The sequence below is a fragment of the Salvelinus namaycush genome, chromosome 2 (assembly GCF_016432855.1).
Source record: "Salvelinus namaycush isolate Seneca chromosome 2, SaNama_1.0, whole genome shotgun sequence".
NCBI classification, from domain to species: domain Eukaryota; kingdom Metazoa; phylum Chordata; class Actinopteri; order Salmoniformes; family Salmonidae; genus Salvelinus; species Salvelinus namaycush.
The window spans coordinates 35,472,679-35,485,386 of NC_052308.1; the positions used below are offsets into that span (position 1 = coordinate 35,472,679).

Below are 12,708 nucleotides of genomic sequence, written 5' to 3' on the forward strand. Positions count from 1 at the left end.
AGATGTATATTATCCATGTCCTCGTTCAGACATGACTGAGAAACATTGAATATGACAGTTTTTTTTAGGTACCATTGATAGGATAGCCTTGAACAGAGCTCACCCGGTTTGTTCGCCAGTGACTGCAGAAGGCAATGGCGGTCTATTTGCTTGCTGATGTAGTCTTGTCAGGATGCTGCCTAGCCTACCTCTTTCGCCGCCACTTCCTCTTTCGAGTCCCGGGGATTAGGGCCTGGTCCAGAGTAAGCAGAACGCCCAGATCTGCAGACTTGTTGAAATATACATTTTCATGCAAATCGAGGTTAGTGATCGCTGCTCGTGTCCAGAAGCTGTTTTCGGTCACAGGAAATGGCAGAGACATTATGTACAAAAAAAGTTTGGCTCAGCGTAAAATCACACAAAACAGCTGAATTGGTCAGTAGTCTGTAAGGCTACCATCCATTGCACAGTGCACATAACACCTGACAGCCAACCTTTCGCAATGCTGTCATAAGCATGTTGTCACAAATCTTGTCTTTTCATAACAGTCGGTCTAGAGTATGAGAATGTTGAATGGATACAGATTTTACAGCCATGAGTGACCAAGCTTTCAAGCTTACCTATGAGGACTGAAGGTTAACTTTTTATGGCTGCAGGGGCAGTATTGAGTAGCTCTGATAAAAGGTGCCCATTTCAAACGGCCTCGTACTCAATTCTTGCTCGTACAATATGCATATTATTATTACTATTGGATAGAAAACACTCTAGTTTCTAAAACTGTTTGAATTATATCTGTGAGTGAAACAGAACTCATTCTGCAGCAAACTTCCTGACAGGAAGTGGAAAGTCTGAAATTGAGGCTCTGTTCCAGGGGCTGCCTATTAAAGCCCTTGTTATATATTAGTTTAGATGCACTTCATACGTCTTCCACTAGATGTCGACAAGGAGTGAGAGAAGAAATGGACTGTGTAACTTGATCTGGACTCGAATTACAGCTCATGGAATGACGTGTCCTCCATTTCCTGTTTTCAGGAAGGCGCGAAGAGGGACATGGATTTTCCATTTGAAACGCTGTCGTTATAGGCGACTACTATCTCCGGCTTTGATTTTATTTGATACATGTGACCATATCATCGTAAAGTATGTTTTTTCAATATAGTTTAATCAGATTATTGAATTTTTTTCGGGAGTTTTGCCGTGTTCCGTTCTCTGACTTTGTTGACGATGGAGAGATCCGTGCCACTTGGCTAGTGTGCTTGCTAATTCAAGAGGGAAAATGGACGTTCTAAATCCAAACAACGATTGTTCTGGACAAAGGACCCCTTGTCCAACATTCTGATGGAAGATCAGCAAAAGTAAGAAACATTTTATGATGCTATTTCATATATCTGTCGTAGATGTGAACTAGTCGTCGGCGCCCAAGTTTTGGGTACTCCAGCTATACCGAAGCTGGATGTCGTAATGAAGTTATTTTTTAGAATTCTAACACGGCGATTTCATTAAGAACTAATGGATCTATCATTTCCTATACAACATGTATTTTTTAGTTATGTTTATGAATAGCTATTTGGTCAGAATATGTGTGTCAGAAAAATATCCGGACGTTGTGGGAAATAGTAGCTACGTTAGCACATTGTATAACCACTGATTTCAGCTCTAAATATGCACATTTTCGAACAAAACATAAGTGTATGTATAACCTGATGTTATAGGACTGTCATCTGATGAAGTATATCAAGGTTAGTCAAAAATTATATATCTTTTGCTTGTTTGTTACGATCGCTAACTTTTGCTACTGGGAAATGGCTTGTGTTTCTGGCTATTGTGGTAAGCTAATATAACGCTATATTGTGTTTTCGCTCTAAAACACTTAATAAATCGGAAATATTGGCTGGAATCACAAGATGCCTGTCTTTCATTTGCTGTACACTATGTATTTTTCAGAAATGTTTTATGATGAGTAATTAGGTATTTGACGTTGGTGTCTGTAATTATTCTGGCTGCTTTCGGTGCAATTTCTGATTGTAGCTGCAATGTAAACTATGATTTATACCTGAAATATGCACATTTTTCGAACAAAACATAGATTTATTGAATAACATGTTATAAGACTGTCATCTGATGAAGTTGTTTGTTGGTTAGTTTGGTTGGTTCTTAGTTAGTTAGGTTGGCTTTGTGCATGCTACCTGTGCTGTGAAAAATGTCTGTCCTTTTTTGTATTTGGTGGTGAGCTAACATAAATATACGTACTGTTTTCGCTGTAAAACATTTTTAAAAATCGGACATGTTGGCTCGATTCACAAGATGTGTACCTTTCATTTGCTGTATTGGACTTGTTAATGTGTGAAAGTTAAATATTTAAAAAAAATATCTTTTGAATTTCGCGCCCTGCACTTGAGCTGGCTGTTGTCATATTGTGGGCGGCCTGGGGCTTGCAGCCATAAGAAGTTAAACGTAATTCAAATAGACTAACCAGGATTCTTCTTCTCAGCCTCGGCCAGTAAATGCAATACCAACAAAAACTGTTGAAGAATGTAATGATCATGATTACCTCATACCAAATATTTGAAGTTTGAGTATCACAGAAACATGCAAACTGAAAACAATCTAAGGCAAGTTCTTAGCTAACCTATGGCACGGACAGAATGGTAGGATTCTCGAGCGTCTACTGGTTGAGTACTTAGCACTAAGGATGTACCGATTACATTTTTGGCCGATACCGATATCCAATATTTTCCTTGCCAAAAAACCCAAAACCGATAACCAATATTTTTTTTTTTTTGCGGCCTTACGCATTTTAGTACAGTTAAACAGTTGAAACACACACTGACCAAAAAGTTATTTTGCTGTCATTTACATATGTCCCCATTACCAGTTAAACAATCAAAACCTATTTATTTCACTTACTTGCTGTGCTGTTTCGTTGTTCATTTGTTCAGTCATTTCATTCTCAACCAGAATTTCATCATACATGTCAAGCAGAGAAGTTTCAGCTCTGTCTCTCCGTGGCCTCTTCTGTCGTGGGTCCTCTTCCTCGGTGCGCACTGTCACTGTGTCCGTTTCCATATTGTCCAGCTGTGTCTAACTTTTCATGTAAACCCTGTTTCTTGTCTGCATCGAAGTACCGGTCCTTGTACCTAGCATCGAGGCGATACAGTAAAGAGGCTCAGAGAGAATGCCACGTAATCACTTGATCACAGCCTCTAGAGGAGTCCTTTTGCAATTTTTAAGCCAATGGTCTGTGTCGGCAGTTTTGTTGAGCAAGCGTTTCAATGCCATGACAGAGGGTATAATGTCTGCTGCAGACAGTTGAGCTTATTTCTCTTGTCAGTTGTTCGAATGGAGCTTGGAGTGTGTTCATGTTTCAAACATGTTCTCAAATGAAATTGAAATGGCAGCAGCGGTATGAGAACCAGCACATTCTTGGGCATGCAATATGGCTTTCCTCAGTACGAAATCCTCAATTTTCTGGATACCATTGTGATCAGAGTATATTTTTTTATATAAATTATTTGTGATCAGAAAAACATTTGTTTCCAGGTGCCAGCAAACAACTTTCTCATGTCAGTCAGTCAAGTGAGGTGCTACTGGTCTAAATAACTCAGTTGGCTAGTTTGCCTGTCTGTAAAGAGAAGGACAGGCTGTACATTGATCCTGCAGCTCTGATTGTCCACTCCCTTCATAAGTCACTGATCAGTTGTCTGCCAACTGCCAATTGAGGACAGACACACACCCCTCCGCAACTCCTAACCTGCAGCTTGTTCGGTTTATAAGCGTGCAGAGATTGAAATGTTTTAATATGCCTGTTTTTCCCCCCAATCACAAGTATCATCCGATCTGATTATCAACTGTCAATTTACAGATACGACCACGAATACGAGAATGGCCATGTCGGCACACCCCTACTTAGCACCTCTGAACAGAGTGCCTGCCATAATTTACAAACCATGAGAGCAGTCAGTCCGGCGGGTGATCCCTATAACACAGACCGACAATCGGTCTGGCACGTTTTCTCCTTTAACTTCTTATGGCTGCAAGGGGCAGTATTGAGTAGCCAGTTAAATCGTGCCCATTTCAAACGGCCTCGTACTCAATTCTTGCTCGTACAATATGCATATTATTATTACTATTGGATAGAAAACACTCTCTAGTTTCTAAAACCGTTTGAATTATTTCTCTGAGTGAAACAGAACTCATTCTGCAGCACATTTCCTGACCAGGAAGTGGAATGTCAGAAATCGATGCTCTGTTCAACTTCCTGCCTATACATGGGCATGATACGTAAGAGTCTACGTACACTTCATACACCTTCCCCTGGTTGTCAAGAGGCGGTGAGAGAAGAAATTGTGTTTATCTTGGTAATAGGTGGAATTAAAGCTCTTTGTATGACGTGACCGTCCATTTCCTGTTTCTGGAGCGCGCGAAAGGGGACATGGATTTGCCTTCTGTTTAGCTGTCGTTATGGACGACTAACATCTCCGGTTTAGATTTTAATTGATACATGTGACCATATCATCGTAAAGTATGTTTTTTCAATATAGTTTAATCAGATTATTGAAATTTTTTCGGGAGTTTTGCCGTGTTCCGTTCTCTGACTTTGTTGACGTTGGAGAGATCCGTGCCACTTGGCAAGTGCCCATGCTAAATCAAGAGCGAAATTTGCCGTTCCAGATCCAAACAACGACTGTTCTGGACAAAGGACACCTTGTCCAACATTCTGACGGAAGATCACCAAAAGTAAGAAACATTTTATGATGCTATTTCTAATATCTGTCGTGCATGTGAACTGGTCGTGGGCGCCCAAGTGTTTCTGGCTATTGTGGCTACGCTAATATAACGCTATATTGTGTTTTCGCTGTAAAACACTTGATAAATCGGAAATATTGTCTGGAATCACAAGATGCCTGTCTTTCAATTGCTGTACACTATGTATTTTTCAGAAATGTTTTATGATGAGTATTTAGTTATTTGGCATTGGTGTCTGTAATTTTTCTGTCTGCTTTCGGTGCAATTCGAACAAAACATATGCTATACAATAAATATGTTATCAGACTGTCATCTGATGAAGTTGTTTCTTGGTTAGTGGCTATTTATATCTTTATTTGGTCGAATTTGTGATAGCTACTGATGGAGTAAAAAACTGATGGAGTAAGAAAAGTGGTGTCTTTTGCTAACGTGGTTAGCTAATAGATTTACATATTGTGTCTTCCCTGTAAAACATTTTAAAAATCGGACATGTTGGCTTGATTCACAAGATGTGTACCTTTCATATGCTGTATTGGACTTGTTAATGTGTGAAAGTTAAATATTTAAAAAATATATATTTTGAATTTCGCGCCCTGCACTTGAGCTGGATGTTGTCATAAGTGTACCGGTGTCGGGCTGCAGCCCAAACAGGTTAAGTCTGTCTCAACCAGAGGAATAAATGCACACCGCCTATGTCTAAGTATAACTATCCCTATCGCAATAAAATGTGTAATGGAATTCACTTTGACATTTCTTATCCCCCTGCACAACATGCCATCCACCAACGTAGTAGCGTTGTACTCCCAACTAAAGTGTTAGGCATACATTGCTGAAAAACAATAAACTGCTTCCTGTTTGCCTGTCAAACATGTGCAGGACAATAAAGGACAGTTGACGTGCAATAAATAACATCCACCCACCAACCGCAGCTCAAGTCAATCTGAAAAACAAATAGAGTCTCCCATCTGGGCTCCCGAGTGGCGCAGCGGTCTTAAGCACTGCATTTCAGTGCTAGAGGCGTCACTACAGACCCTGGTTCAATTCCAGGCTGTATCACAACCCAGCAGTGATTGGGAGTCCCATAGGGCAGCGCACAATAGACCAAGCGTCATCCGGGTTCTAGTTTGGCCGGGGGTAGGCCGTCATTGCCAATAAGAATGTTCTTAACTGACTTGCCTAGTTAAATAAAAATCTGGTCCCAGCAGGGCCTTTAATCCTGATCAGAGAAGGAGCATAAACAACACATAGTGCCTTCATATGAGCTGCAACATCCTATTACCATAAGCGACTCGTTTCAGGAAACTTAGCGTATGTCGCGCGTCACTACTTCACAGGAGAGCCATTTGAACGCAAACGTTGTTTTTTAAATTAACCTAAATGCTTTTTTTGGGCCGAAATGGCTTCTGGAACATGTGACCGTTCGTGTGCCTTAATAACAAACTTGCATGCCATCTGTAAATATGAATAAAATTGTTAAATTACAAGCCTAGTTGGTTTAGCCAAAGAAAAAGTCTGCAACCTTCCCACTAGCCATGATTGGCTGAGATAATGAGTGGGCTGGACATGCCGCGAGATCTGAGATGATTGGCTGAGATAATGAGTGGGCTGGACATGCCGAGATGAGTTCGGATTGGTCTGCCATGTAGCACGCTTCTGTCTATAACATGAGCTGGTCAGTATGTGTAGGTAATCCTTTCCAACGCGGCTTTTATGAAAGATATCACATAGAACTACCATAAGTGTTGCTCTCCACTTTCTGGAGGACCGAGTTTTGAAATCAGTGGCACTAGAATATGATAGCTAAGGAGATGGAAAAAAAGTCTAGCAAATATGCAGACACAGTAGAAAAGAGAACACATAAAACACCAGTCTCTGTATTACATCTTCAAACTAAGGGCAACCATGTAATCTGTGACAGAGGGAGAAGCGTCAACCCATGTATTTGGGTAAGATAGTCTAGCTAGCTACATTTTCACATTTCTAATTTTGTCAGAAAGTTGTTTTAATTTCAAGTTAAAGTGCACTGTTAGCTAGCTAACGTTAGCTGGTTGGCTCACAAGCTATTGTTACATGTATAGTTATATTACTCGTATCTCAGAGCCACTTCCGTTGTTAGTTATAGCCTAATGTTAGCTAGCTAACATTGAACCTGGTTGGTTAGCTACCTGGAGGGTAGTAATGTTATAAATTGCGATTATGGTTAATTGTTTAGCTAGCTAGCTACATGTCTAAACAAAAGACTCAACTACTATGCAAGTAACCATATCAATAGAATTTCATGATGTCACTGCAACAACTGTTGATAGGCGTAGCTGGTAAATTCGCTCTGGCTATCCACTCCGATTTCAGAGCACTCTTGTCTGGGTGTGCCAGAGCGCAGCATAGCTTTCCAAACGTGCAACACCCGTAGAATATGGCCGGTGTCAGGAAACGTTGGCAAAAAAAGCGTAATTAAAATCGTTGCCAGCAGCACAGTTGCAGTAACCAACACTCTGGATAAGATAAAAAAACAGCCTAACCAGCTCTGCTAGGGCGAGTAAAATGGTCAGTGAGCTGTCTGGAAGTAGCTAGCAAGCTAGCCAATGTTAGCTTGGGTGCTTGACAGCTGTTAGGTCAGAATGCTCAGATCATTCCTACTCCTCGGCCAGAGCGTCCAGTGTGCGCCCTGTACGCGCCGAGAGCAAACCGCTCTGAATTTACAAACAGACAATCTGACAACGCTGAGTTTACGAATGACCAGAGCGCACTCTAGCACTCCTGGTTAAATTTACAAACACACCCGTAGTATAAACCAGCATTTAGTCTTGAAATCTTTGGTTGTTTAGTACATGGCCTCACCTGAATCCTTAAAGAGATGGGTGGGATAAATCTTTAGAGGGTGTGAACCATGCTGAATGGGACCAAGAAGAGCTCTCCAGTAGGTGTATCAAAATATTCAAAGGCCATTTTCTCAAAAGTGAGGTTACAAGTTAATCAACTTTCAAAGCAGAATTAATTCTCCATTGTTCCTGAACTGTAGTGTATGATAATACAATTTTCTAGCTCTGAGTCTACTTTTACTCAATGTAAAAAACAATTTCAAATGTTGCTACATAAGACCGAATCAAGCCTGTTGGTCACATATTTTTACATGTGGGTAGGGGTGACATCTGAAACGTGCACAAACATGCTCAACATACATACGTTGTATCTATCTTTGTCGCCTGTACATACGTTGTAACTATCTTTGTCGCCGGTGGCCTTAACCAAATCGTATGTTGACGGCCTGTATTGCTTAGGTATTAAAGTCTAAGTATAATTAAGTAGACAAAAGTTTACCAATGTTTTTCTGTTTAATTAAAAGAGCATCTACTTTGACAGATAATTGGATTACAGTCCATAGGAGTAAAATAGCTACATCCGAGCCAAACAAATTAATGTATACAAACTGATCTGACAAATTACAAACAAAAGTATTCTGTTACTGTCTGGAAAAATAAACTGACCAGGCATACTACAGACAACTAGTTACTTCTAAACTTTCAACACTTGTCTGTCTCAATTGAAAAGCCGTGAAAAAAGGTCAAACGTAATTGAAAGTACAAATAATTAAATGTATATTGTTCTTTACTACGTGGCTCACAATATAGGCTACAATCGATGGGTTTCCAACAACGTAGTTCGCTAGTTAGTTTGCTGTTAAAATAACTTTATCCAGAGGTTCCCTATCCCCGACTGACGCTATCGTCTGCGAGATGGTCGTTTAGCTACCCGTAACGAACTAACGAGTTACGTTCAATTATTTGACTCGCATGCTGAATGTAAAATGGACACCCACACAGTGGCAAACCTAATTCAGTACAACCAGTATTTGGAATATCTTCATGCCATACATGTAATGTCAGACACATTTACCAATAACTTGTTCACATGACAAAACTCACTCAAACCTGACATTCATTAATTAATTAGACCGGGGCAAGCCAATGATTGGCGTGTAGCTATTAGCATACTAGCAGCTCCTACTAGTTAGCTCGCGCGCCAGTTGGCTGGCTTCTTCCGCTTCAACAAACAATATTATACATTGCGAAAGTGATCTCACTGAGCGGATAAACACGAGGACTTACCTGTTTTGGACGGCAGTTGACTATCTTCTTTCTGCACTTGAGTGATAATAGAACTTTCCATCTAACAAATGCACAGCCCCTCAAAGTCCAATCCGTTACCCCAATTTGCAGGTACTTTCAACATTCAGCTAGCTGGTTATCAATCACGTTTACCAACCCGTTGCGTTTGGTATCCGAAAATATTCCAATAAAAACAGCCTTTTGGTTTTTCTCGTATCAATTATAGCTTCCGCTATCTTTCCTAGTTCAAGCTAGCCAATGTGTTTCCTGCGTTCAACACGAAGTGTATTAGTGTAACGCTGGGGTCCCCTCTGATAGCTAGCTAACACTAGGAAAGACCTCGCTAATACTCCAACATGGAGAATCCAGGCGAAAAAAGCAAAACAACCGAGGAAATGGGGCAGGGAGCGGTTTCAAGTTCCCCTTAATACTGATAAACAACCTTGAGTGATCATAATCCCCTATAAGAAAACTGAAAATGTGTTGGTAAAATAATTCCTTATCTTGGTCCAAATTAACAATGTGTATATGTCTGATTAATAAATTATTGTTTTAGTATATCGGATGACGCTTTGTTTTTGCTCTTCTGAGGATTTTGGGGGCGCCTTGAAACCGCTCATCGTCGCGGATTGGATCACGTAGAAGTGGGAGTACCACAGGCATTCTTCTCAACTCGCTTCGGAGTTCGTTCTGAGCGCATTCCTGTGTTCGCTAGTAGTCGCAGGGTATATGGCCGGGTTTGATGGTCATGGCTTGAAGGGATCCATATTTTGTCAAATTAACATCAGATTTGACTTTTCGTAGAATATTACGCAGTAGGTTAGTATAATTAGGTTAAGGTTAGGAAAAGGGGGGGGGACTTGTGAAGTTAATTTCCCTCCTAGCAATGACCATATTTGGTTGCGTTCCCCTTCTCAGATGTTGCATGCATCAACCAATGGTTGCGTGCCACGTCATCGACTGTGTCATCGATTACTATAACATATCATTTGGTTAGCTGATACATAAAGTAGGCCTACCTATCTAGACGTTGTAAAATCTAGCAGACATCAGCAACGCCTGGGCAGAGGCATGCGCCCATTATCGATATAGCATATGGCTCACGGACAATTAGTTTGTTTAATATCCGTATACTATGCTTATTTAGACTAGTTTGACATTTAATAAATTGCATATTTCGATGCTGAATACTATTCTAAATGCTATTTATATATACTGTAATGACCCGACTGGGTCATTAAAGAGGAAAGAGACGGACTCTAGGTGTACAGGTTAGAACACAGGTTTATTCCTAAACTGGGCTATTGTTCAGGCCACAGCCCACGCCGCTAAATGCCGAACGTACACAATTATACATGTTGAGTTAAGGGTCACTCTCATATGAACAGATCAAGGCCCGAACAGAAGAGAGAGATATGAGACACTAATCCCTCTTTATGCATTTCCAAATCCCGCGGGATTACCCATCATACCCCCCCAACCTTTCCATCTGTCCTGACATATTTAACCCCTGCTAGTAGCCATGAGAACCATAACACACCCACAAACACAGAACACAATACCAGGTCGTTACAATACATTAAGTAGTAGACATATGTGGTTGAAGCCTATGCAAAGGCCTATTGCCAAAATGATCATCTATCTGCGGCAATGGAGGACAAAATAAATTACTGCCATGTGAAATATTTGAACTGAAGACTATAAAGTCTGCAGATTTTTTTGTTTTGACCTTGTGGCAGCACAAATCGTTTGATTACAATCCACATTTTATAATTTCATCATAGGCTAAAATTAGCCTTGCTCAACCCGTTTAGAACGGCATTTATAGGACCATTTTCATTTTTCATCACCTAGTTATTTGGCTTTTGATTGATATTCTATATCAGGGTTTCCCCCAAAAACGTTTAAAATCGTTTTTTGGGACATAAAAGACCAGGAAATTACCAGGAAATCAGCTCATGGTAATTTTAATTCAGGAAATCTGTTCAAGTACTCCCACATATAAATAGAGAGGCTTATGTGATCGTATCCCAATGTAATCCAAGTTTTGAAATTCTGTTTTTGTCTGTGAGGTTTTTTGTCGTCAATTTACATTTTCTGGACACCCGGCCATCCGCTCAAGAGAAAATTGGCCCATGGCTGAATGAAATTGGGACCCCTGTTCTATATTGTCATAGAGTATGATTGTAAACTGCTTATAAACATTATTAGGTACATACTTGTCTGATTAACCTACATATCCTCTTAATCATGCATGTAATAACACCTCAAAGTCAATTATAAGATTTCTCTCCATTATGCAGAGAGAGAGAGAGTTTGAGTGTTGTTTGGAAATATAGAATATCTACAACACCGTCTGCATAACAATGCAATACCAGGCAGAAATGTTATTAATCTACAATGATGGTATGTTTGTATAAGGGTTTGTTGAATTCGTTTTTAAGAGATGACAACATATAGAAATCGAAAGTTTTCAACACAGCTGGAAAATAAATGAGTTAACTAAAAACAGAATACAACAGGTGAACATGCATAACAAAAATGTCAGGAATAAGTTCTAACAAACACCAAGCAAAGAACACAGGAAGTGTTTTGATAAGAGACAAAGCTCATTAAAAACAGCAGTGTGACTAGGCTGCAGATTGGATAAATGAATTATATTAATTTCATTGTGATATACATTTCAAAAAAATGCACTGCAGCCAATGATGAATAGGCTTATGGTTGACATCACAATGATATCTGTTTTCTATATGTTGCTTCTAATGTTTTATCATGCCTCTGAGGACTAATGTCATTGAGTAAACCTTCACATGTACAGTTGAAGTTGGAAGTTTACATACACTTAGGTTGGAGTCATTAAAACTAATTTTTCAACCACTCCACAAATTTCTTGTTAGCAAACTAGTTTTGGCAAGTCGGTTAGGACATCTACTTTGTGCATGACACAAGTCATTTTTCCAACAATTGTTTACAGACAGATTATTTCACTGTATCACAATTCCAGTGGGTCAGAAGTTTACATACACTAAATTGACCGTGCCTTTAAACAGCTTGGAAAAGTCCAGAAAATGATGTCATGGCTTTAGAAGCTTCTGATAGGCTAATTGACATCATTTGAGTCAGTTGGAGGTGTACCTGTGGATGCATTTCAAGGCCTACCTTCAAACTCAGTGCCTCTTTGCTTGACATCATGGGGAAATCAAAAGAAATCAGCCAAGACCTCAGAAAAAAAATTGTAGACCTCCACAAGTCTGGTTCATCCTTGGGAGCAATTTCCAAACACCTGAAGGTACCAAGTTCATCTGTACAAACAATAGTACGCAAGTATAAACACCATGGGACCACGCAGCCGTCATACCGCTCAGGATGGGGACGCGTTCTGTCTCCTAGAGATGAACGTACTTTGGTGCGAAAAGTGCAAAATCAATCCCAGAACAACAGCAAAGGACCTTGTGAAGATGCTGGAGAAAACAGGTAAAAAAGTATCTATATCCACAGTAAAACGAGTCCTATATCGACATAACCTGAAAGGCCACTCAGCAAGGAAGACGCCACTGCTCCAAAACCGCCATAAAAAAGCCAGACTACGGTTTGCAACTGCACATGGGGACAAAGACTATACTTTTTGGAGAAATTATGTGGATATATTGACGCAACATCTCCAGACATCAGGCAGGAAGTTAGAGCTTGGTTGCAAATGGGTCTTCTAAGTGGACAATGACCCAAAGCATACTTCCAAAGTTGCGGCAAAATGGCTTAAGGACAACAAAGACAAGGTATTGGAGTGGCCATCACAAAGACCTGACCTTAATCCTATAGAAAATTTGTGGGCATAACTGAAAAAGCGTGTGCGAGCAAGGCCTACAAACATGAC

General features: G+C 40.1%; 1 protein-coding gene across 2 annotated transcripts in view; it reads right to left on the reverse strand.

Annotated features, from left to right (window-relative positions):
• Positions 1-9,396, reverse strand: part of LOC120062147 (carboxy-terminal domain RNA polymerase II polypeptide A small phosphatase 2-like) — a 39,060-nt gene extending 29,664 nt beyond the window's left edge. Inside the window, exon 1 of one of the 2 annotated variants that reach the window (XM_039011963.1) lies at positions 8,832-9,396. In XM_039011963.1, the coding sequence (XP_038867891.1) occupies positions 8,832-8,892 (61 nt within the window). In that variant the 5' untranslated portion in view covers positions 8,893-9,396. The remainder of the gene's footprint in view (positions 1-8,831) is intronic. The other variant, XM_039011956.1, reaches the window with a different exon arrangement.
• Positions 9,397-12,708: the final 3,312 nt, after the last annotated feature.